The sequence below is a fragment of the Jaculus jaculus genome, chromosome 8 (genome assembly GCF_020740685.1).
Source record: "Jaculus jaculus isolate mJacJac1 chromosome 8, mJacJac1.mat.Y.cur, whole genome shotgun sequence".
Lineage (NCBI taxonomy): Eukaryota > Metazoa > Chordata > Mammalia > Rodentia > Dipodidae > Jaculus > Jaculus jaculus.
Genome location: NC_059109.1, coordinates 134839745 through 134865313, shown reverse-complemented (window position 1 = coordinate 134865313; position 25569 = coordinate 134839745). Strand labels below are relative to the sequence as shown.

Sequence of the window (25569 nt, the reverse complement as noted above, 5' to 3'; positions counted from 1 at the left end):
AAGCAAGAATGGACCCCAGCACCCACATAAAAGCCAGATGTGCTCATGCACACCTGTAATCCCAGTGCTGGTGAAGAGACAGGAGGATCCCTACAGTTTGCTGGTTAGCTACTCTAGATAAACTGGTAAGTCTCAGGTTTAGTGAGAGACCTTGTCTCAAAAAATAACGCAGAAAGGCTGTAGAGAGCTTAGTGGTTAGGGAGCTTGCCCGCAGGTTCAATTCCTTAGTGGTTAGGGAGCTTGACCCAGGTTCAATTCCTCAGTATCCATGTAAACCAGCTGCACGAAGTGGCACATGTGTCTGGAGTTAGTTTACAGTGGCTATATAGGCCCTGGCATGCCCATTCTATCTGCCTCTTTCAAATAAATAAAATAAAATATTAAAAATAAATAAAGCGGGCTGGAGAGATGGCTTAGCGGTTAAGCGCTCGCCTGTGAAGCCTATGGACCCCGGTTCGAGGCTCGGTTCCCCAGGTCCCACGTTAGCCAGATGCACAAGGGGGCGCACGCGTCTGGAGTTCGTTTGCAGTGGCTGGAAGCCCTGGTGTGCCCATTCTCTCTCTCCCTCTATCTGTCTTTCTCTCTGTGTCTGTCGCTCTCAAATAAATAAATAATGAACAAAAAAAATAGTTAAATAAATAAATAAAGCAGAGCTGGGCTGGGCATGGTAGGACACGCCTTTAATCCCAGCACTTGAGAGGCATTGGTAGGAGGAGTGCCATGAGTTCAAGGCCACTCTGGGTTCGAGTGAGTTCCAGGTAGGCCGTGACTGAGCTCCTAGCTCAAAAAGAGAGAACAACTGATGGTTACGTTTTGTCTTCCAGACCCACGTGCACACAAATGCACCTGCATACACACATATAAACACCGATACTCAAGTGCAAAAATTAATGCGAATACAGCAATGGCGGCATGCTCATCACTAGCGCACCACAGGCGGTGGGTGGGCGCCGTCGCTGGTCAACCCTCAGCCCGTGCCCTGTCTCAGGTCACCCCACCTCCCGCTGATGAGGCTGTGCACTGAGCACAGTGCTGTGTCCGCCACAGCCAGGCCACCCTGGGCCCTCATGGGAGACGAAGCTCCCGTGGGGAGTGCCCTCGTCTCTGCACGTCTCGGCAGCGCGGCAGCTGCCAGGGCAACTTGATGGTACTTGATGGGCTCTGCAGCAGAGGCCTGGGCAGGACCTTAATTCTGAGTGCTGCCCAGGACCCGGGGGGAGGGGAGATGACGACAGTGACAGCCCCATTCCCTTCTCCAGACCCTTGCAAGAAGCCCAGCCTCAGTCACCTTCTCCAGCTTTGCCCGCACCCGTCTTTCCTCCATCCTCCTCTTCAGCGTCTCCACGTCCTCCTTGGTGCCATTGAGCACAGTGATGTCATCCTCCTGGAAGGGAGTCCCACACTGCAGGGCAAGAAGAGAAGCACAGTCCGTCACCAGGCTCCAGCCCTTGTAAGCTTCAGCTACTCCCAGGCCCAGGCATGGGGGTCTCTAGTCCCAGTGTCGCTCCACAGCTGTCCCTGACCTGCGTGGAGGCTGGAGGGTGGCTCATAGTGCCTAGACTTCGTGAACACACTGTGGTTCATGCTGAACACCTGCTTTTCTTTGGCCAAGGGGGGATGTCCACCCTGTGCCTATGTCACTGTTTTCCCTGCCATCATGGAGCTTCCCCTCGAGCCTGTAAGCCAAAATAAACCTCTTTTTTCCCACAAGCTGCTCTTGGTTGGGTGACTTCTACCAGCAATGCAAACTTGACTGCAACGGGAGGGAAAGCACAAGGCAGCCTCCCTTAGCTTCCTCCGGGCTCCACAGCCCATCTTTCCCTGACCACGACCGTGTCAGTACCACTGCGCTGCAGCAGGTCTTTAGGGTACGAAGACCTGTTAACACCAACCAGTCCTTCATGAAAACTCCAGCTACAAGCATTCTGGGGACACTCTTGGGGACCTCAGACACATACTAGCACGGTAAGACTCAGAGCCAGCACCACCTCAACAGCATCCTGGGGGCAGAAGCAGACACTGCGCACAGAGGTGTGTCCACTTTATGCCTCCCATGGGAGACACTTGCTCTCAGCCACCACTGCAGGCTGCGGGACAGCCTGCTAGGCAGGAGGTTACCCGGGAAGTCCTGGACCTCAGGGGACTTGGGTAGAGAATCTTTACCACACGAGGGCTTTGCTCCTTGGAGAGGGAGTGAAAAGGAACTGTGGGGATGGGAGGGAGGCCCAGCAGGACCTGGAGCCGCACCATGGCGCACATAACCCTCCCGAGAGCACGGCGCAGCCCCAGAGGAGGTTCAGGCCCTGAGCACTTGCACCCTCCACCCGCCCCGGGGGCCTCTGAGCTGCTTCCTCCCAGAGCTCTTGCTGCCCCTCTTCTAGGCTGTCCAGAGGCCGTGCATGCCCACGGCCGAGGTACTACGTTGAAATAGCCTTGGACAATGAAATATCAAAAACTTCTCACATTATAAAGGCAGGAAGTGGGTTTATCCACGTGCAGTGACCAGGGAGGAAGAACTGCTGCAAAGCCAAAGGCTCGGCTGACCCAGGGGACTGGCCCATAGTACGCTTACTAATATCTTTCCCTTTCCAGTTCCTCCTCTCTCCATTTCTTTCTAGACAGGGCCTCACTGTAGCCCAGGGTGGGCTAGAACTACATATGTAAACCCAAGATCGCCTGGAATTTGTGGCAGTCCTCCTGCCTGCCTCTTTTTCTTTTTAGACAAGGTAGACGATGTAGCCCAGACTGGCTTGCTCTCTGTACCTAGTCCACCTCTCAACACCAGGCTTCAGGTAAGTGCCTCCCCATGTGGCCTCTGAGAATCTTCACGTACGCAGATGTGCCCACTCTCACTCCTCCAAGGGTGCACGAAGGGGCCGACACCTGCCAGTGGAGAAACACCTACTCTACGCAGCCGCTCTCTCTGGAAACCACTGCGTCGGCCTGCGAAGATGCAAGTGCTCCAGCCACTCCACCAAGACAAGACACTGTGTCCACTGACTAGCCACAGAGCCCAGATGTCTAGGTACACAGAGAAGCCACTGCTCTGTGGTGCCACTGTCGCCTCTGGGTCTGTCTGGTGCTGGAGATGGAACCCGGGGCCTGCCGTGTGTTAGACAAGCGCTCTGCCACTGAGCCCTGCATCAAGTCCACGTCTTGTCAAGAGATTCAACTCCCGTGGCTTCACTGTTACTTGTTTTTATTTAATTTTATTTATTTGAGAGAGACTGAGAAAGAGGCAGAGAGAGAGAGAGAACGGGCACACCAGGTGCCATTGTGCCCCATGTGCCACCTTGTGCATCCAGCTCACGTGGATACTGCAATACTGAACCTGGGTCCTCAAACCTGCTGGTCCAGGTTCAATTCCCCAACACCCACATAGAGCAAGACAAAATGAACTCCTTAAACTTTGCAGGCAAGCGCCTTAAATGTTAAGCCATCTCTTCAGCCCTTGTTTAATTTATCTTTTTTGGAGGTAGGTCTTGCTCTAGCCCAGACTGACCTAGATTTCACTATGCATTCACAGGCTGGCCTCAAAACTCTCCGCGATCTTCCAACCTCTGCCTCCCAAGTGCTTGGATTTATGGACCACCATACCATCTCACTGTTGTTTTTTTTTAATTCTTTTTTTTTTTAAAGGTAAACTTGCATTCTAGCCCAGGCTAACCTGCAACTCACTCTACACCATCAGGGTGGCCCTGAACTCAGTAATCCTTCTTCCTAAGTCTCTTGAGTGCAGGGAGTAAAAGCATGTACCACTATGGCCAGTTTAAAAAATTATTTGGGCTGGAGAGATGGCTTAGCAGTTAAGCACTTGCCTGTGAAGCCTAAAGACCCCGGTTCAAGGCTCGATTCCTCAGGACCCACGTTAGCCAGATGTACAAGGGGGCGCAGGCACGCCCATTCTCTCTCTCTCTCTGCCTCTCTCTGTCTGTCACTCTCAAATAAATAAATTTAAAAAAAAAACAAAAAAATTATTTATTGCCAGGTGTGGTGGTGCATGCTTTTAATCCCAGCACTTGGTAGGCAGAGGTAGGAGGAACGCAGTGAGTTCAAGGCCATCCTGAGAATATATAGTGAATTCCAAGTCAGCCTGAGCTAGAGTGAGACCCTACCTTGAAAACAACAAAAAAACAAATTTACTTATTTGCAAGGACATGAGTGTGTGTATGTGGGGGGATGCACCTGGGTCCTCTGTGACTGCAAATACCAGATGCTTGTACCACTGATTTTGTCTTGCTCTATGTGGGTGTTGGGGAATTGAACCTGGACCAGCAGGCATTGCAAGTAAGTACCTTTAACCACTGAGCCATTTCCCCACCCAGCTTTACCTTTTCTTTTTGTTTTTCAAGATAGGGTCTCACTGTAGCCCAGGCTGACCTAGAATTCACTCTGTAGTCTCAGGGAGGCCTTGAACTCACAGCAATCTTCCTACCTCTGCCTCCCAAGTGCTGGGATTACAGGCATGCCCCACCATGCCTGGCCAGCTTCACCGTTTTATTTTATTTATTTATTTATTTATGAAGGAGAGGAGAGGGAAAAGAAGGGGAGGGGAGGGGAGGGGAGGGGAGGGGAGGAAAGGAGAGGGTGAGTATTGGTGCATCAGAGCCTCTTGCTACTGCAAATGAACTCCAGATGTGTGCATTACTTTATGCTTGGGTTTACGTGAGTACTAGGAAACTGGAAATCTTGACAGCCTGGGTTCAATCAAGTGCCCTCAATTGCTGAGCCATCTCTCCAACCCAATTCCACCATTCTTAACAGATTAATCAAGACAAACCTAAAGAGAGAAGACTGCCTCTCACTTTTAAAGCATCTCACGAACACACCCAGATCTCAGGCAGCCCATCTCCACGCGTCCTTCCTTTGGGACCACGCACCCTTCAGTTAGCTGTGTGTGCAAGCAGTTCTCAGAGAATCAAAGGCTGCAGCTGTTTCTACGCATGTGTCAGAGTCAACAAGAACGTAAGTCCCCAGAGACACCAAGGACACCAGCCTGCCAGGCAATTCTGAAAAGCAGGAGCCACCGTGAAGGAAGCAGCCAGGGGAGAGAAGGTGGCGGGCCGGTGCCTTCCAGGGCTGCCGTCCCCCAGCACAGGATGCAGGATGCGAGCAACTACTTCTGGTAAGTGTCTTGCCAAAGATGCGGGGATAGTCAGGGCCCAGGCTAAGCAGGTGTAAGTTCAAGTAAAACAGGATTTTTTTTTTTTTTTTTTTTTGCACCTTGTGGATTTAGAATAGGGTATCAGAGACTGGAGTGATTATTCAACAATTAAAGGCACTTACTTACAAAGTCTGACAGTCTCAGATTCCCCAGTACCCATATAAAGCCAGATGCTGAGAGTGATGCATACCTATAGAGTCTGTACGTTGTTTCCAGTGACAAGAGGTACTTGTATGCCCTCTCTCCACCTCCCGCAAATAAATAAATATTGAAAAAATAAAACATTTAATCCCAGCACTCGGGAGGCAGAGGTAGGAGGTTCGTCATGAGTTTGAGGCCATTCTGAGACTGCATAGTGAATTCCAGGTCAGTCTGAGCTAGAGACCCTACCTCAAAAAAACAAATAAAATAGACATTACCAATAAAATTGGTAATATCTAAAATGTAGATACAGTGGGTATCACTTCCTCTCAAAAAGAGTCCTCACGATTTTGGTTTTAAATCAAAGAGAAATGTTTCTACAACATGACATCAACTTGATTATTAAATTGTTAGTGTCACCATGAGTTAACTCCTGTTCTTTGGCAACTAAGTCATCCTTGAGCCCGTGTCCAAAGCCTCAGTTTTTCACTTGCACCAATAACAAAAACAAAATGTATTAGTTGTGAATGTTGAGTAACTTCAAGTTTTTCTCTCCACACCAATGGCTAATAAACAAAATCATTTCCATGTCATAGAAAGAAGCACACTGCACCTAAGACATCCATTTTGTTAGCCGGCTATACAGCTTAAGAGCGCAAAATTGGCCCAAGGAACAGGAGGGGCTCCGTGTAAGAAGAGACATGGTTCAGGTGCCGTGACACACTGACTTCCCACGGTAAGTGGAGGCACACAGGCCCAGGCTGGCCCTCTGAGCACTTCCACAGCAGGCTCAAGGGGGACTGGCCCACAACCCGTGTCACCAAGAGGGTTAGCAGAGGGGAGGAAATTGAGGGGTTTGCTGCCCCCAGCTAGCCCAACTCCGAGGTGCTGCAACTGGTCTAACTGGGGCCAGGGGTGAGCGGTTCCCACCTCCTGCTGACACGCGGCCTCCTCAGGGGGACGGATACAACCATGAGCGCAAAAGTTCTGGAAAATTTCTCTGCGTCAGCTAAGCCAGTAAGAATGCTCAGGAGTAATACTGCAGAGCAGGTAAGGAATAAAGCACCACAGAGCAAACCGGGCACAGGCCGTGCCAATGTGCCCACAACACACCGTACAGTGCGCAGGGGCCTGAGCAGCTGCGGAGCATCCAGGAAGCAGCTCTCCACATCTCTATACAGGGGAGTTTTGAGAAACCACTTAGGTCAGGAGTGTCCTGAAGGACACTAGACTGCCCCAGGGACTTGTCCTCATTTAATTATACACACTGCTGACAACACTCAGGGCCCAGGGCTCGGCCACCGGGCCACGTTGCCCGGGGTGAGATCCATATTGCAAAGGGGCTGACTGCACGGCAGGAACAAAATTAAGGCAGAAGCAAGGCAGCCCTGCACCACAGCCATGACATGGAAAAGATGCACCAACCACAGGGCGCGGCACCCTGCAGCTTCCTTCCCACTTGATTTTTCTTTTTTCTTTCCCTTTCCTCCCCTCCCCTCCATTTATTTACTTATTTATTTACTTATTTTTATTGTTATTTTTTTTTTCACTCTGCTCAGGCTGACCTGAAAGTCACTCTGTCTGAGGGTGGTCTTGAACTCACATCAATCCTCCTACCTGAGTGCTGGGATTAAAGGCATGCCCTAACACACCCAGCTTATTATTATTATTTAAAAGTGTGAATTTAAAAAGTGTGAATTATGGCAGGTATGATGGTGCATGCCTTTAATCCCAGCACTCAAGAGACAGGTAGGAGGATCACCATGAGTTTGAGGCCACCCTGAGACTACACAGTGAATTCCAGGTCAGCCTGGACTACAGTGAAAACCCTACCTCAAAAAAGGGAAAAAAAAAAGTTCACAATTAACATATAGCTCCCACCCCCCTCAAGCTTAAGAGCCCAGGGATAGCTCCCTCAAAATGCTATCTGGCCAACGCTCACTCAAAGGGTCTGTAATAAGGACACGGGAAGAAAGGCACAAGCATCAAAGCCGAGGGAAACACCAGCCCGAGGTACATAAGGCTGTGGGAATGGGATACAATATAGAAGCCAAGAACCAGGATTCATTAACACACAACTCCTAACAGCATAAACTTATGTTTTCCCTGACCACTTTTCTTTCCAAAATTCAAAAGGACACTCCTTATGCCCAAGACTCATGGCTTCAATAAAACACCTTTATTTTTGTTGGGGGGGGGGGGTACAAGGTGGAATTTAACTCTGGTCCAGAACTTACTCTAGTTCTAGCCTGGCCTCAAACTCACAGTGATCCTCCAACCTCTGCCTCCCACGTGCTGTGATTAAAAGAATGCATCACACCTGGCCATTAAAGCAATTAAAAAAAATTACTTATTTCCTGGTAGGGAAAGAATGAGAATGGGCACACCAGGGCTCCTAGCCACTGCAAGCCAAGTCCAGATGCATGCACAACTTTGTGCATATGGCTGTACATGGGTACTGGGAAACCCCAGTTGTTAACTTTACAGGCAAGTGCCTTAAACCACTGAGCCATGTCTTCAGTCCCCATTAAAGCATTTTTACTCTACTCCCCACCCCCCCCCACCAAAGGGAGGGTTTCAACTCTAACCCAGGCTGACCTGGAATTCACTACGTAATCTCAGGGTGGCCTCGACCTCATGGCAACTCTCCCGCCTCTGCCTCCAAAGTACTGGGATTAAAGGCATGTGCCACCATGCCCAGTTTATTCTACTTTTCAAAAGAAAATTTTATTTATTTATTTATTTGAAGAGAGAGACAGAAATAGGCAGATGGAGAGAATAGGCGCGCCAGGGCCTCCAGCCACTGCACACGAACTCCAGATATGTGGACCACCTTGCGCATTTGGCTTACATGGGTCCTGGGGAGTCGAATCTGGGTCCTTTGGCTTTGCAGGCAAGTGCCTTAACTACTAAGCCATCTCTCCAGCCCCATTAGAGCATTTTTGATGACTTTTAGTGACTGCTACCTAAGTTCATGTACTTACTGGAGCTCAAGACAGCCACTTTGACTCTAATCATTGCAGCCCTCCCTAAGCAGTTCATAAACTTACATAATCAAGCCCAACTTTACAAACATGAAATGTCTTGATATCTTGTCATTTACTTTATTGAAACAACAGTCTCAATGAATCAGAACACTGCCTAAATATACGGGGAGTAAGCCATGAAAATGAGCTTGCAGCACAGATCCTCAGGGAGATGCACACTGAAACCACAGACAACCTCCCCTGCAAGGAGAATGGTTACCATGGAAACTCCTGACCATGCCAATGCAGAGGGCAAAGAGTGTGCAAAAAGTCCCACAAAAGGGCTGAGGCGATGGTTGGGTGGTTAAAGGTGTTTGCCTGCAAAGCCTGCCCAGTACGCACATAAAGCCAGATGTACAAAGTGGTCCATGTGTCTGGACTGCATTTGCAGTGGCAGGAGGCCCTGGTGTGCCCCATTCATTCATATTCTCTCCCCCCCACCGCTCTCACACACACACCCAAATTAAAAAAAAATACTTAAACCCCAAAATAGCCTACCACACTAACAAACAAGAATCTGGTTAAATGATACGCTTTTACTTTTTACTTTTCTTTCTTTCTTTGTTTTTCGAGGTAGGGTCTTGCTATAGCCCAGGCTGACCTGGAATTCACTATGCCGTCTCGGGGTGGCTTTGAACTCACAGTGATCCTCCTGGGATTAAAGGCGTGGAGCATCACGCCTGGCTGTTTATTATTTTGAGACAGGGTCATGTATCCTAGGCCTCCCTCAAATTCACTATGTAGCCCAGAATGACCTTGAACTCGTAATCCTCCTGCTTCTAACCCCACCATTGTTTGTGGTGCTGGAAATGAAGTCCAGGACTTCAGGCATGCTGGGCGGGTGCCCCACCACTGAGCAGCCACCCAGGCCCTGACCCCAATGAGACTTTCAGCCCACGTGTCAATGCTGTAGAGATGCTGGGCCTGACAGCACTCTAAAAGCTATCTGCTGTTTTTTTTTTTTTTTTTTTTTTTTTTTTAAGGTAACTGAAAGAAAAAACAAAAATCAAATGATGGTGGTAGGGACACTCTTGGAGCCGACAACATGAGCCAGCTTCGGGCCTCGAAGGCCGGGCTTGCGGCGTGCGCGGTGATCTGTGCCTGCGCCTGTCTTTACTTATGGGATCGGGATCCCGAGGATGCTGAGCAGGAAGCCGTCTACCCTGCGGTAGTGGAGTGTGGCTTCTATCCAGATGAACTGTGCTCAGCTCTGTCCGAAGGGAAGGGAGCGGCTCCCCAAATTGCCCAATTCTGCAGAAACCCTCACAGGCCTGAACTGCTTGCTCATCTTCGTGCTCCCCAAAACTGCTCTAAGGTCTCACGGGGGCTGCGCTTCATAAGCAGGCCCCTGTCGGCGGTAGAGCAGAACTTTTCTCTGGCGTACATCATAGGTGTGCGTAAGGAGCTGGCCATGTTCGTGCGGCTTCTTAGGGCCATTTATGTACCTCAAAATGTCTACTGCATTCACATTGATAAGAAGGCCCCAAGGAAGTATAAGACGGCCGTGCAGGCCCTGGCCAACTGCCTTGAAAACGTCTTCATTTCATCACGGGGACGGAAGACGGCCCTCGAGGGCCCTGAGAGCGTGCAGACCGACCTGAGCTGCATGAGCGACCTGGTCCAGCACCAGCGCCCTTGGAGCTGTGTCATTAAGCTCTGTGGGCAGGACTTCCCCATCAAGACCAACAGGGAGATCATACACTACATCAGAGACAAAGGCAACGGGAACAGTATCACTCCCGGAGCCAAGGCAGGCCAAAGTGGCCCTGGGCCCAGCTCTAGAGGAGATGCAAGGTTCAAACCACACCCACCTCAGAACCTAACGCTCTATTCCGGAAGTGCCTACTACATACTTACGAGGAAGTTTGTGGAGTTCATCCTGACTGACGCCCGTGCAAAGGACATGCTTCAATGGTTGAGGCACATCCAGAACCCAGAGCAGCATTACTGGGTCACCCTGAACCGACTGAAGGGTAAGAGCAGTCCAGCCATGGGTGACTGGCAATTTCAGTCTCAGCCTAAGACAGGTTCCTTTCCTCCTTCCCTCCCTCCTTTAAGATCTTAGTCATTTATTTGCAAATAGAGAGGGATACAGAGGGGAAGAGGAGAAGAGGGAGGAAGACAGAGAGAGAGGGAAAACGGGCCCCCTAGGGCCTTCTGCCATTGCAAACGAATTTCAGACACATAGGCCACTTTGTGCATCTGGCTTACATGGGTACTGGGGAATCAAACCCAGGCCAAAGTGCCTTTAACCACTGAAGCCTCTCCCCAGCCTGACTCTTCACCATTTCCCCCGCACCCCCCGAGGTAAGGTCTCACTCTAGCACAGGCTTACCTGGAATTCACTCTGTATTCTGAGGTGGCCTCAAACTCACAGCGATCCTCCTACCTCTGCCACCCCAGTGCTAGGATTAAAGGCAGGCACCACCATGCCCGCTCTTCACTATTTTTTAAATGGCTTTGTGAAAGGTCTGCATTTTGCAAGGCCTTCACCTGAGACACAAGTGGGTCTTTCGTGTGAGAGGTCCTAAGTCAGTGAAACCCTAGACTGACACAACTGGCTCCCTCTCCAGAGAGAAGCTACGACATCTGCTTCTCCTCAGAGCTTCAGAGTGTCTGGAAGGTTCTCTGTTTCTTTCTTTCTGGTAATCACTAGACAGCCACTACCACTGGGATCCGTGCTATGGGCTATAATCCCTGCACTTGGGATACTAAGGCAGGAGGACTATAGTGAGCTCAAGGACCCTGGGCTACTGAGTGAGATCCAGCTTCAACCTACGCCCCTCAAAAAAGAAAAAAAAAAAGGATGGGGGCTGGAGAGATGGCTCAGTGGTTAAGGTACTTGCCTGCCTGAGAAGCCCCAAGGCACATGTTTGACTCTCCAGGTCCCACGTAAGACAGACACACACAGTGATAGAAGCACAGAAGGTGGCACATGCACACAGAAGGTGTGCCTGTCTGGAGTTTGACTGCAGTGGCTGGAGGCCCTGGCATACCTGCCTTTTCTCCCCCGCACCCCCCCCCCACACTTTTAAAAAAAGCCTGTCTGTTGGGCTTGCCTCAAAAACAAGGATGAGAGCTGGAGAGATGTCTCAGCAGTTAAGGCACTTGCCTGCGAAGCCTGAGAAGTTGGTACTCACATAAAGCCAGATGCACAAGACAGCTCAAGCGTCTGGAGTTCATCTGCAATGGCTAGAGGCCCTGGCATGCCCATTCTTTCTGCCTTTTTTCTTTCTCTCCCTCGCTTTCTCTCTTAAGTATTTTTTTAAAAGATGAAAAATATGAAACCTCACCTGTGGCAAGCCTGATTCGGAGGGATGTGACAGTGGACTTAACTTCTGAGTTGCTCTGGGAAAGACTGGCTAGCTGGCTCCTCCAGGGAGCACAAGTTCAAGCCTGAGCACCGAAGTCCATCGCTGCAGGCAGCAGTGCAGAGACCATCCAGCTGCAAGTCCTAGCTCCATGCCACTTTATAGGGTTGGTGCACAGACACTGAACCCCAGAGAGTGCCAACATGCCCTGAAGGGCTCTCTGCAAGTCTCAAGTCTCTTACAAGGGACGGGAAAGGGGTGAAAAGTGAACTAGGGGTGCTCGGTGGAGCTTCATGGCCTTGGCCAGCCTCAATGCTACTCTAGTGCAGAGTGCCCATCCTGCCCACCGAGGACCTTATCTAGGGAAGGGCACTGCTGGTGCAGCATGGGTATTCAAGAGCTGGAGCTACATTCGGCAGCGCATGTTGATTTTGTCCCCTTTAGATGCTCCAGGTGTGACACGGGACACTGGCTGGGAAGGGCACTTTCGAGCTATAAAGCGGAAGGCAGAGGAGGGAGATGGCCACGACGGATGTAAAGGTAACATGAAGAGAAAACACCCTGGCATTGTGCCAGGCGCTGGGTGGGGGGGGGACAGGATCATGAGGTGGAATTGGTTTAAGTCCCTTAGCACGGGTGTCATAGAACACATGCAGAGTGCAAACCACACACATGCAGGCTGAGGGCTGTCCCAAGTGAACCCTGCAGGGCTGTGTGCAGGTTTGAGTGTGTCAGTCAAACATGGGTGCCAGTGAGCCCTAAGCGCCTGTGCTGGAATACGAAACAGTGCAGCAGCGGGCTACTCTGGCCTGCCAGCTGCCAGCGGCTGCTTTTGTAAGTCAGGTCTGCCTGGACATTGGCTGTAGCTGCACTATCCTCTTGGTGTGTGCTAGGGGCAGCACCAGGCAGCAGGAACCAGCTATGAGACCCACAGCCACTTTCAGTCCAGCCTTGTCTAGCTCCTGGCAGCTCTGAAGGAAAATGGAGAAACATGACTCCAGGTTCCACCTGGCAAAGGTGTTTCAGCCTACTGAAATGGTGAAGGTTTCAAATCAATTTCGCTTCAGGGCTTAATTCACTGCAGGCATGAGAACTCTCCCAGAGACTTAATTAGCACAGGAAGGCCTTGGAGTGAAACCACCAAACCACCAGCACATTTCTTTCCGGAGAGGTCAGCTCTCACTTTGGGCTCAGTGGATGTTCTGCCGGACATCCTGGCTGAGGTAGAAGGGTTGTCCTGAGTTCAAGGCCTTGGTGTGTGGGTGCGAGCGGTGTGGCCAGGCTGTGCAGGGACTTACACATGGGACAGCTGAAGCCCAGACACCCAGGCCCTGCTTCAAGTCTACAAGCAACTTCCTAAAAGCCAGCAGGAAGTGTTGCACATGTATGCACCACCCATTTTGTTTTGTTTCTAAGGCAAGATCTTTCTCTTGCCCAAGCCAACCTGGAACTCACTCTGTGGCCTTGAACTCACAGTGATCCTCCTACCTCAGCCTACCCAGTGCTAGAATCATCAGCACGGACCACCATGTCCAGCTCACACCACCTATTCTATCAGCACAACTGGGTGTGGTTCCTGGGTTAAGACAATAGAGACAGGTAAAACAGGGGAGGTTCTCCCCCTTCCCAACCACTTTAAAGACCAATTTAATACAAACAAATTGCATGCCAAGAGTGACGGCAAACAATTTTAGTCGCAGCCCTTGAGAGGCCAAGGCAGAAGGATTACCGTGAGTCTGAGGCCAGCCTGAGACTACATAATGAATTCCAGGCCAGCATGGGCTAGAACAAGACTCCACCTCAAAAATAAAATAAAATAGGGCTGGAAGGATGGCTTAGTGGTTAAGGTGCTTGCTTACAAAGCCAAAAAACCCAGGTTCAAGTGCCCAGGACCCACGTAAGCCGGATGCACAAGGTGGCACATGCATCTGGGGTTCATTTGCCCTGGTGCGTCCATTCTCTCTCTCACACTGACAAATACGTAAAAATAAAATATATTTAAAAAAAAAAACAAGCAGGTTACAAACACGTAAAACAGGTAAACTCTGATGCCAAAGTAGTTTAGAAAAAAACAAGTGAACTCTGGTGTTGTAGCAGGTGCCAGGTACGAGGCAGGGTGGGCGTAACTCAGCCTTCCGGGGGCAGGACGACAGCTGCAAAAAGAGCCGCCCTCCGGGATCGACAGTACCTGTGGCTTCGGGCCAGTTGACCAACAGTTAGAAATTGCCAGCCCCTAAAATATTATCTCTTTTCATCATAAGTTCACACTTCAACATAAGATTGTTAAAGCAGTCATGGAAATGCTATTTAACTTGACTTCCTGAAGCAATGAGACCTTCCAGATAATATTCAAAACACACCACTTTTTCTCAGGGAAAACTTACTGGTGGGAAACAGGCAGCTCACTTCTCTCTCTTTCTGCAGGCCACTATGAACAAGACACCTGCGTATTTGGCTCGGGAGACTTGCAATGGATAATTCAGTCGCCAGCCTTGTTTGCCAGCAAATTCGAGCCCTCCACAGACCCTCTGGTGGTTGCATGCTTAGAGAGGTGGCACAGACGCAAAGCACTGAGGCAGGCAGAAGTCCCCATAGAGCCGCACTGGCATTTCCCACAGGAAAACCACTTCAACACGAAATCCACCCACTAGGGGCACTTGTGGTTTGTTTTTTGATGGAATCACGGTTTCAATTCCTGGATACACTTAGCTTACCTAAAATGGATTCAGAAACATGCTACTGTAAGACTTTACTTTTATACCTTTGAGGAAGAAATCATGAGAACTAATTCAAGTTAGCTGGGGACACAGAAAAGCACCTGGGAAGCAGGTCTTCAGTGAGCCTCTGCTGCACAGCAGACTCCCAGTGGTGAGAGAAACTGAGAGAACAAAGTCCTCATGGAAGCATGCCTAGAGCTGTCCTTGCAGACTGGGAATGATGAACTGATTTTGGCAAATCACAGAAAAATACCTAGGACTCTATTTCGCTGTATAAAATGAAATCACCTGACTTCGTAACAAGGTTACCCATCACTTTCTGTCACACTGGACTGGTCTCATGCCTGAACTGGCCAACACAAGCCCAGACACAGGGCTGCTGGGCACGAGAGTGTGATAGAGACTGGACAGGTGGATCTTGATGTTTAAAGTTTCAGTTAATTTATGTGGCAAATGGTTACCATGCTGCACAGCTCAGGCTGAAGGTGTGAAAGGCTTTCATGACCTCAAGTCACAAGTTCAGGTCCCTCCCGTGCGAGTTTCTGACTCTTGTAGCTGCTGTCCTGGAAAGCTGGGTATACTTTCTTTTTCTGAAAGCTCTCTGGGCATCATACAAGACTCTGAGATGTGCAACTACACAACAACACATTATTAACACCAAACAAGAGAGACATCCTGAAGGCAATCAAAGCTCCTCAGCCCCTGAAGCCCCCTCCCCCCGCCCCCGGCTCCGGGCCCCACGAGCTCAAACCCACAGCGATAATGAGCAGCTCTGGCAAAGCCAGACAGAGTAAGAGGGATTTGAGGGGAGATACCATAAGTCAATTTAGGCAAGCCACAGAATACTAACATCTGTAAGGAAGGATTTCTTCACCTACCAAGGCACTAAGATGGTAAGTACACGTGACCTCCTTCAATTCAGAACAAAACCTGCTCCCAGCAGGCTCCAGTATCCTAAAAGACATTCCTGAACAGGTCACATTAGAAACATCATGCGGGATAAGAAAGGCAACAGAAGCCAAGCATGGAGGTAAGACACCTGGGATCCTTCCCTGGAAGGTGGGGACAGAAGGACCAGCAGTTCAAGGTCTGCAGTCCCACAGGGAACTTGAGGTCAGGCTGGCATCCGAAGACCATCTCAAACAAACAACTGACAGCGGCTGGGAGGCAGCTTAGTGGTGGAGCACTCAGCTAGCCTTCAAGAGGCCCGAGATTCAATCTCCAATACTACAAAATAAAAAATGAGTGACAGGATGAAAAATTCACCCTCTCCTAACTTGTTTCCTTTCCTCTCTACCTTCAAAAGAATATAAAACAAGTGAACAGACAATACTCATTTGTGTTACTTCTGACACACGTACCTGTCCACCAAGTGTAAGTAATTGAAAGCAGAAGGCAAGTGTCAAATGCTACTTACCACGCACCCACACTTCCACAGGGTGCCTTAAACTCCCAGTGGTCCACAAGGGAGCACCCGGGATTGTGTCATCATACCTAATCCATTTCAGCTTGTCTGGGGTAGGTTTTGGGATCCTGCGTCACTTTAAAAATTTATTTGGGGGGGGTGGAGAGAGAAGTACAGATGTGCCAGGGCTTCCAGCCACTGCAAACAAACTCCAGTCACGTGCACCACTTGAGCATCTGGCTTTATGTGGGTCCTGGAGAGCAAATGTGGGCCACCAGGTTTTGAAAATATCTTTATCCACTGAGCCATCTCCTCAGCCCCCCACCCCATTGCTTTAAAAAAAAAAACAACTCCATATATACAATACCAACCTATTAAGTATGGAAGTAGAATGATTGAAATGGGGAGGGGATATGATGGAGAATGGAATTTCAAAGGGGAAAGCGGGGGTAGGGGGAGGGAGGGTATTACCATGGGATATTTTTTATAATCATGGAAAATGTTAATAAAAATTGAGAAAAAAACCCCAAAATAGACACCTAAAAAAAATAAAGATAAAACTGTTGTCCTGAAAACAAACAAACAAACAATTCCTCCAGGTGAAGCTGACGTTGCAGGCCCATGGACACTGCTCTGAGGAACAAGAGTTACTGAGTGGCAACCTTTAATTATCCCAATGTGCTTCTTACAAGAAGTGAACACAGTGGGAATTAGGTTTCCAGCTGGCAGTCTGTTTGGAGTGTAAACAGGTCCCTAACTGCCGCATCTCTCTGGATCCTGTTTACTGAAACCAAATGCACGCAGGGCACTACGAAGCATGGAAGCAGAGTGAGACCCAGCCTCAGATCTGTTTCTGAAATAGGGTCTCCTGCAACCCAAGCTGGCCTAGAACTTGCTGAGTAGCTTACTTGAATTCACCCTGCCTCAACCACCCGTATGCCAGGTCACAGGTGTGCACCCACACCCACCTCCAAGTCCTTTTACTTATTTCTTTACTTAGGTTTTTCCAGGTAGGGTCTCTCTCTAGCCCAGGCTAATCTACAATTCACTATGTAGTCTCAAACTGACCTCAAACTCATAGCAATCCTACCTCAGCCTCCCAAGTGCTGGGATTAAAGACATGTGCCACCATGCTCGGCTCCACATCCTTCTTAGTGAATGAAAAAGCCAAATCTCAAGGGTGGAGAGATGAATGAATAGTTAAGGTGCTTGCCTACACAGCCTAATGACTCAGGTTCAATTTCCTAGTACCCCTGTGGAGCCAGATGCATAGTGGCACATGCATCTGGAGTTCATTTGCAGTGGCTGGAGGCCCTGGCACACACATTCTGTTTCTCTGTCTGCTTACAAATAAATGTTTTTTTATTTTAAAAAATGGGGGGGGGGGGAGACTGGAGAGATGGGTCAGTGATTAAGGCACTTGCCTGCAAAGCATAATGAATGACCTGAGTTTGATTCCCCAGGACCTGTAAAGCCAGACGCATAAAGGCGCACACACCTGGAGGCCACTGGCAGCCACAGGAGGCACTGGCACAGCCACTGTCTCTTTTATCTCTCTCTGCTTGCAAATAGATAAAAATAAATACCTTCTTTAAAAACAGCCAAATCTCAATGAAGTTAGAGACGGAAGCCAGCAGCTGTGCGCCCTGCACACCACCAGGGCTCCAGATGCTTCTCTTGCCAACTATTTCTTCAAGTTCAGAGACTGTCTTAAAATAGTGCTGAGCCTGCGGCTTTGTCTATCATAATCACAGTGTGCTGCCCTCCCTGTTCATCCCAAGCACCCAGCCAGACTACATTTCCCAGATGCCCTGGAAATTGGGTGTGACCATGTGACTGAGTCCTGACAGATGGGAAGTGAGCAGAAGTGCCAGGCGTGGCCATTTCCAGGTCTGCATAAAAGTCTCCTGAGATTCTCTCTCCTTTCCATCAAGTTGAGGGAATGAGGAAGAGTGCACCCTGACCACAGGGTGCTAACCATGAAATTAGGTTACTCCTGGAAGCAAGCTGCCCGCCCAGAATTCTCCCTCTTCAATACTTGGAATCTGACTGTCATTACAGCCATTTGCAGCTCTGATCAATAAAGTTAGTATTACCAAACTGTAGGCACTTTAAAGTTACCGCTGCACTGGGTAGATGCCTCGGTGGTTACCATTTGCTGGGCAAGGTTGTTACCCAAGTTTGATCCCTTCACCCACTGGCCCCTCCCAGTCTTCCCAGACCCCACCTTCATGGTGCTGGCAAGCTGGGCCTGGGCCCCGCCCTGGGCTGCCACCATTGCTCCTGCCCCCAGAGGCTGCATCTTCCCAAGCCACCACCAAGTGTCTCACCAGATCCTGCCTGCCCAAGTCCGGAGCCCCTCACTCGCAGGCTGTTAGTGAGGGTGAGGAAAGAACAAGGTCTTCCACGGCCAGAGACTCTTCCTCAAGCAAGCAGAGTCAGGTGGGAGCTCCCACCTCCCTGGAGGACGTCTCTGACTCGTCGGCCTCCTCTTGTGGGCCTTTGCATGGCAGCAGCCTTCCAGCAATCAGGCCTGGCCCTGGGTGAGTGTGGCCCGAGGACTCTCCTCAGCCCAGATCAAATGCCTCCCCCTTGAAAGTTTTTTTTTTTTTTGGGGGGGGGTCTCACTCTAGCTCAGGCTGATCTGGAATTCACTATGAAGTCTCAGGGTGGCCTCAAACTCACGGTGATCCTCCCACCTCTACCACCCGAGTGCTGGGATTAAAGGCGTGCGCCACCACGCCCGGCTTCCCCTTGAATGTTTTATACCAGAATGCACAAAACAAGTGTGCACCGGGGCCTCCGAGTCTCCACTTGGTACTTGGCTCAGAGAAAAAAAACAAAAACAAAAACAAGCAGAACCAGGTTCTCCACATAACCAACCAGTCTTCTTGAGGGCAGACTCTGCACCTGAATCTCGTTTCTCATAAAAACACCCAGGACAGAGTCTTCAACAGATCTCAGGAACATCACCAACTAAGCTACACAGTCAATTCACACAAGAAAGTGTAATGAGGGGACAGAGGAAATGGCTTAGTGGTTACGGCATTTGCCTGTGAAACCTAAGAGGCTGGGTTCGATTCCCCAGGACCCAAGCCAAATGCACTAGGGGGCACATGTGTCTCGAGTCCTTGGCAGTGGCTAGAGGCCCTGGTGTGCCCATTTTCTCTACCTGTCTCTTTCTCTCTCACTAATAAAAAGATTTTTTAAAAAAGTGTAATGAGACCATTTCCAGACCCTGTGCACGCTTTATTCCTATGACTCCAAAATCTCTCAGACTCCATCACCATTCACTTTAGGAACCTGTAGGAATGGAGTCAGCTAGGTGCTCTCCAGGCCCAGCTTCTTTAGAGCTCACTCTAGTCTAAAGTGCGTGTGGTCCCTCTGAAGGTTGCTCCCTGGCTTCTCACCTTAATACACAAATGATGATGTGGCCTCCCCAGCCCTGAGGCCACAGCTGACACTGCCATGGTCTATCACTAGCATCCCAGCTGGAGCAGGGCCGAGCACAGCTTCCTTCCTCAGGACAGCCCTCCCCTCACGGTTGGGGCTGGGCTGGGCCTCGGCAGCTGCTGACTGACTGACAGGGAATGACAACGCAGGGCCGAGTCAACAGTCAGGAGTTGGTGGTCCACATGCCTTAACACCAGGTTCGTGAGAGCCACACGAATGCACTCAAGGATGGGAAGGCTCTGGCAGCACTGTCTGCAGAAACCAAGCCACTTGTCTTTCCTCTGGGTAGGCAAAGAAGGCTTGCTCTCACACAAGGCACCCTCCTAGCTTGAGCACTTACTGAAGGTGTCTTAGACACACAGATGGAACACGTCTTGCTCCTCACCCTCAAAAGCTCACGGCACGGGGGGGAGAGAGGGGACACACACACTGTTCTGCAAGCAAACGCCTGTCTACCACTGAGCCATGTTGCCAAGCCCTAAGTACACAATTCCGCTCTGATGAGATGAGAGGGGCAAGAAGATACTCCCAACTGAGGGAGGGACCCTGAACTGATTTCCTCCTCAAGGAATAGGCACTTACTGTGTGGCAGACTTCGGCTTTTATCTCCTTCAAGGCGCGTTCAGAAAACACACAGCCACAGCACCGAAGGAAGCAGAACCTGGAGACAATGTGGAGGATGGTGTTAGCAAGAGGTGCAAGTTCGTGCCCATGTCAATAAACAGCTTACATTTCATCCACGTAAAAATGTTACGGGTGGCCAGGTGTGGTGGCACACGCCTTTAATCCCAGCACTCAGGAGCAAGTGGTAGGAGGATCACGGTGAGTTCGAGGCCACCCTGAGAATGCAGAGTGAATTCCAGGTCAGCCTGAGCCAGAGAGAGACCCTACCTCAAAAACCCAAAAAAGAAAAATGTTAGGGTTGACTGGGCACAATGGCGCAAGCCTATAACTCCAAAACTCGGGAGCTTGATCTGAGCTTGAGGGCAGTCTGGGCAAGAGTGAGACCCTACCTCAAATAAATAAAAAATAAAAAAGGGGGGCTAGGGAGTTGGTTCAGCAATTAAAGGCACTTTTCCATATTAGCTTAATAACCAGAGGTCAAACCCAGCACCCACAAAATGCTGGATGCAAAGAGCACCTGTCTGCAACTCGAACTCACAGCAGTGGGAATCCGAGACAAGAAAGCTGGAACTCGTGGCCAGCTTGACTGGCCTTTTCCATGGTAACCAAGGAAGACCTGTCTCAAACAGATGACAGGAGAGGACCAGCACCTCGACCTTTCCTCTGACTACACACACACACACACACACACACACACACACACACACACACTTTTTTCTGTGTGTGGGGGGACGTGTTTCAAGGTAGTGTCTCACTCTAGCCCAGGCTGACCTGGAATTCACTAGTACTTCAAGCTGGCCTTGAACTCACAATAACCCTCCAGAGTGCTGGGATTAAAGGTGTGCACTACCACGCCCAGCAATTTTTTTTTTAATTCAGGGCAATTGGAGAAACTGATGTTGACCTATGGCATCCAATGTGTATACACACACAAATATGCACAGACATACATACACATGCAAAAAAAACCCCTACTTATTTCAAAAAGAAAATCAGAGGGCTAGAGAGATGGCTTAGTGGTTAAGTGCTTGCCTGTGAAGTCTAAGGACCCTGGTTCAAGGCTCGATTCCCCTGGACCCACGTTAGCCAGATGTACATGGGGGTGCACACATCTGGAGTTCGTATGCAGTGGCTGGAGGCCCTAGCATGCCCATTCTCTCCCTCCCTCCCTCTCTCCCTCTTTGTCTGTGGCTCTCAAATAAATAAATAAACAAAAATGAACAACAACAAAAAAATCAGAGCTGGGCATAGTGGTACATTCCTTTAATCCCAGCACTCGGGAGGCAGAGGTAGGAGGACTGCCGTGAGTTCAAGGCCACTCTGAGACTACATAGTGAATCCCAGGTCAGCCTGGGCCAGAGTGAGACCCTGCCTCAAAAAAACAAAAAAAGAAGGAAAATCAGGCAGGGCATGGTGTGCACTTGGGATGCAGAGGTAGGAGGATCATCATGAGTTGAGGACACCCTGAGACTACATAGTGAATTTCAGGTCAGCCTGGGTGTGGTTTGATTTGATTTGTGATTTGATTCAGGTGTCCCCCATAAGCCCAGGTGTTCTGAATGCTAGGCTCCCAGCTGATGGAGATTTGGGAATTAACACCTTTTGGAGGCGGTGTATTGTTGGGGGCGGACTTATGGGTATTATAGCCAGTGTCCCCTTGCCAGTGTTTGGCACACTCTCCTGGTTCCTGTTGTCCACCTTATGTTGGCCAAGGGGTGATGTCCACCCTTTGCTCATGCCATCGTTTTCCCCTGCCATCATGGAACTTCCCCCTCAAGTCTGTAAACCAAAATAAACCCTTTTCTCCACAAGCTGTTCTTGATAGGGTAATTTCTGCCAGCAATGCGAACCTTTCTATAGCAACACTGGGCTACAGTGAAACCCTACCTCAAAAAAAAGGCCAGGCGTGGTGGCACATGCCTTTAATCCCAGCACCTGGGAGGCAGAGGTAGGGGGATTGCTGTGAGTTCCAGGCCACTGAGACTACATAGTGAATTCCAGGTCAGCCTGAGTTAGAATATACCTTGAAAATCCGGGGGGGTGGGGGGAATAAATCAGGCTAGAAAGATGGCTTAGCAGTAAAGGCACTTGCCAGCAAAGCCAAAGGACCCAGGTTCGACTTCCCAGGACCCACATAAGCCAGATGCACAAGGTGGCACATGTGTGCCTATTCATTCCCTCTCCTTTCCCCTCCTTGCACATAAAAATAAAAAAGAAAATCACTACTGAGCTGGGCATAGTGGCACATGCCTTTAAACCCAGAGACAGAGATAGAAGGATCACCATGAGTTTGTGACCAGGATGGGTTGTAGATCAACCTGGACAAGAAAACGAGATTCCAGACACTCATGCTACTGTGTTTGGCTTTACCTGGGTGCTGGGGATCCGAGCTCAGACACGCACACCTGTGCGGCAAGTACTTTCATCTGCTGAGACTTCTCAGCCAACCGAAGATTCCTGATGCTCTAGGCAGAGCCTGTGCTGGCTACACGTACAAGCAGGCTCGCATCATCAGCTGCGACTTCTCCAGAACTATCACCTACACTCTAACAGTATTTGCTGTTACATAAACCTGAGCAATTCTTTTGTTTTGTTTTGTTTTTCCAAGGTAAGATACTGCTTTAGCCCAGGCTGACCTGGAATTCACTATGTAGTTTCAGGCTGGCCTTGAACTCACAGCGATCCTCCTACCTCTGCCTTCTGAGTGCTGGGATTAAAGGTGTGTGCCACCACGCCCAGCAACTCTGAGCAATTCTCTTTGGGTTTTTTTTTTTTTTTTTTTTTTTGGGGGTTTTCGAGGTAGGGTCTCACTCTGGTCCAGGCTGATCTGGAATTAACTCTGTAGTCTCAGGGTGGCCTTGAACTCATGGCGATCCTCCTACCTCTGCCTCCCGAGTACTGGGATTAAAGGCGTGCGCCACCACGCCCGGCTATTGAGCAGTTCTTAAACATGAGGGGTGTTCCACAGGAAACATCTGGCCTCTATTTTCTGGGGGGGGAAAAAGATGATTCTAGGAAAACTCAGGTCTCACATGAAAACTTTTTTCCCCCTGAGGTAGGGTCTCACTCTATCCCAGGCTAACCTAGCACTAACTAGAACCTGGCCTAGAACTCCTACCTCTGCCTCCTGAGTGCTGGAATTAGGCACCACAGCCGTATTCAAATGAGAACTCTTGTTTTGGAGGTAGAGTCACACTCTAGCCCAGGTTGACCTGTGGTCTCAGGGTGGCCTCGAACTCATGGAGATCCTCTTATCTCTGCCTCCCAAGTGCTGGGATTAAAGGTGTGTGCCGCCATGCCTGGCTCAGATGAGAACTTTCTAACTCAAGAGCAGAGGCTGCGGAAGTCAAGCAAGCAGGGTTGGTAGTTGGGATTCGAGACGGGTGCAGGGAAGGAGGTGCCGTGTGACGGCGCGCCACTTTCCACACAGCACACTGCAGCCCAGGCCACCACGGAGTCACCTCCCCAGCTCCCCGCTCACCTGTGGCGGCCGTTCATCTCCAAGCCCACGACGGGGCAGATGAAGCGCGCTCGCTGGAGGTCATCGTGCTTGTCGCCTTTAGTGTTTCCTCTGTCCCCTTCCCAGGCAGGGTTGTCAGACAGCCTGAGTTCTGTCACATTCTGGAAAAATACCATTAATATCGCTGATTATACTCTCTGTGGAAACAAATCCAACACACCTAGCATGCAGACTGTCCCAGCTCAGCAACGCGGCACACAGCAAAGTGGCGGCTGGGCATCATCGCTGCTGGGATCCAAGCAGGACTCCTGAGTGCCCAGCACGTCTGCACCGTCAGAAAGAAAACAAAACCCATATGCCGAACTGCCCAGGTCAAGGACCATCTGTACGTTTATTACATAATTCCTATTTTACAAAGGTTTTGTTATTTAAGGAACGGTAACTTCCGCCAAAAAGTACTGCGCTGCGAGAAAGCGTGGTCCATTCGGAAAGCTCTCGCGCGCTCTCGCTGCCGCCGGCCCTCAGTACCACATCTGAGTCACTGCAGACAGGGACATCTGCGGGGCCAGAAAAAAAACACCGTTCCAGACACTGAGGTTTAGGTTTTCAAGAACCCAGCGTGGGAGCTGGTGGATGGCTCAGAGGTACTTAAAGGTGCTTGCCTGTAAAGCCTGCCAGTCAGGGCTTGATTACTCAGTGTCCACCGAAAGCCAGGTGCACAAAGTGGTGCATGCGCCTTGAGTTCTGTTTGCTGCAGCGAGAGTCCCTGGGTTGCCCAAACACAACACTTGTTCTCTCAAATAAATAAATGAAAACAAAAAACAAAAACAAACCAAAACCAACTGTTGGCACGTGTGTGTGTGTGTGTGTGTGTGTGTGTATACCCAAGAACCCGGCATGACAAGGAGTGAAACTCATCAGACAAGACGCCAGCCCCAGAGCAGCCCAGTAGGAAAAGTCGCTGCTGTGGCTGCTTCCTGGGTGCGAGCCAGGAGAAAGCCAACAACCGCTCACCAGGTTCTCGTCTCAGAGCCTGTGGACTGCAATGACAAACCTGTGGGTTTGCACTATTGCATTTGAGTGCACTGTTCTTGAACTCACGCAATCCTCCTACCTCTGCCTCCCGAGTGCTGGGATTAAAGGCATGCGCCACCACGCCCGGTGAGTGCACTTTCCTTATTGCTTGAATTTCTTGGAGAAGTATTGTTTGCATTAAGATTCTAGTACATAAATCTGAAGATTATATGTTTTAAGTATAAAATGATATGAATTAATTTTAATGGAAATTGAATTAATGAGAAACATAATTCATGAGGTTTTTGGGAGTGAATTCTTTCCAACATGAAAGACAACTAAGGATGAGCAGGATGGTTTCTGCGGCACCGTCACTGCATTCCTGCAGTCCACGGATGGGAGACAGCAGCAGGAGCTCAGTACACAGTCATCCTGAGATACACAGCAGGTTCAAGGGCAGCCTGCGATGACTCCCCCTCCTCTTCCTCCATCACCATCGGGCTAGAGATGGCTCCGAGGTAAAGACACTTGCCTGTGAAGCCTAAGGAGCCAGGTTCAATTCTCCACTGCCCACATAAACCAGATGCAAGAGGTGGCACAAGTGTCTGGAATTCATTTGCAGTGGCTGGAGGCCCTGGTGTGCCCTCTTTCTCTCTCTGCCTTTCTTCCCCAACTCTTTCAAATAAGTAAAATAATAAAGGTAAAGGAATAGCCTAAAGCCTCAGTCTAGGAGCTGGGACCTGGCTCTGGTGAAAGGGCCTCCCTACCCAGCCGCACAGCCTCTTGAGTTTCATTTCCAGTGGGATGCCTGCTGTCTTGTCAACTCGTCAGCATCTTTCCAAGACCCAGATCTGAACAAACATCCAAAACTAAATAGTGATCTGTGCGCCTGTAAAAGTCTCCACTTCTAGGACAGTACCCTCCAACTCTAACTTAAACCTCCAGGAACAGGGTCTATTTTTACTCACCGCCTGGGTCAGTGGCGCTGGGTCCATGCCCGATGCACAGAGGAGTTGATGAGCTTCATTCACCCCCAGCCCTGGAGAACCTCAACCTTAATTATAGAAGCAATGCCTCCCAACACTTACACAGCACACTGAGAAGGTGCAAAGCGTGTTCACACACAGGAAATCACAACAGATGCAAAGTGCAGAAGTGCACGTGTGGGACTTGCGACTGGTGTGTTCTCTGGGGCAGGATAAGAACTCTACACATCTGAACTCAGCCTTTAACATACATGAACCTATGAAACAG

The 25569-nt window shown here is 49.8% G+C and overlaps 2 protein-coding genes across 2 annotated transcripts in view; one reads left to right on the top strand and one right to left on the bottom strand.

Moving 5' to 3' along the window:
• Rtf2 (replication termination factor 2) overlaps positions 1-25569 on the bottom strand; it is a 34918-nt gene that overhangs the window by 5421 nt on the left and 3928 nt on the right. Inside the window, exons 4-6 of the mRNA XM_004663844.2 lie at positions 23323-23462; positions 19800-19878; positions 1289-1402 (exon numbers count right to left, since the gene is read on the bottom strand). Coding sequence (XP_004663901.1) covers positions 1289-1402; positions 19800-19878; positions 23323-23462 — 333 coding nt within the window. The remainder of the gene's footprint in view (positions 1-1288; positions 1403-19799; positions 19879-23322; positions 23463-25569) is intronic.
• LOC105944455 (beta-1,3-galactosyl-O-glycosyl-glycoprotein beta-1,6-N-acetylglucosaminyltransferase 7) lies at positions 9377-14293 on the top strand. Its single transcript, XM_012949950.2, has 3 exons — positions 9377-10304; positions 12087-12182; positions 14067-14293. The coding sequence occupies exons 1-3, from the start codon at positions 9377-9379 to the stop codon at positions 14291-14293; spliced, it is 1251 nt and encodes a 416-aa protein (XP_012805404.2).

Coding starts and splice junctions, on each gene's coding strand:
- LOC105944455 (XM_012949950.2), top strand. CDS start 9,377: ATGAGCCAGCTTCGGGCCTCGAAGGCCGGGCTTGCGGCGTGCGCGGTG. Junction 10,305..12,086: donor CACCCTGAACCGACTGAAGG/GTAAGAGCAGTC, acceptor TGTCCCCTTTAG/ATGCTCCAGGTGTGACACGG. Junction 12,183..14,066: donor TGGCCACGACGGATGTAAAG/GTAACATGAAGA, acceptor CTCTTTCTGCAG/GCCACTATGAACAAGACACC.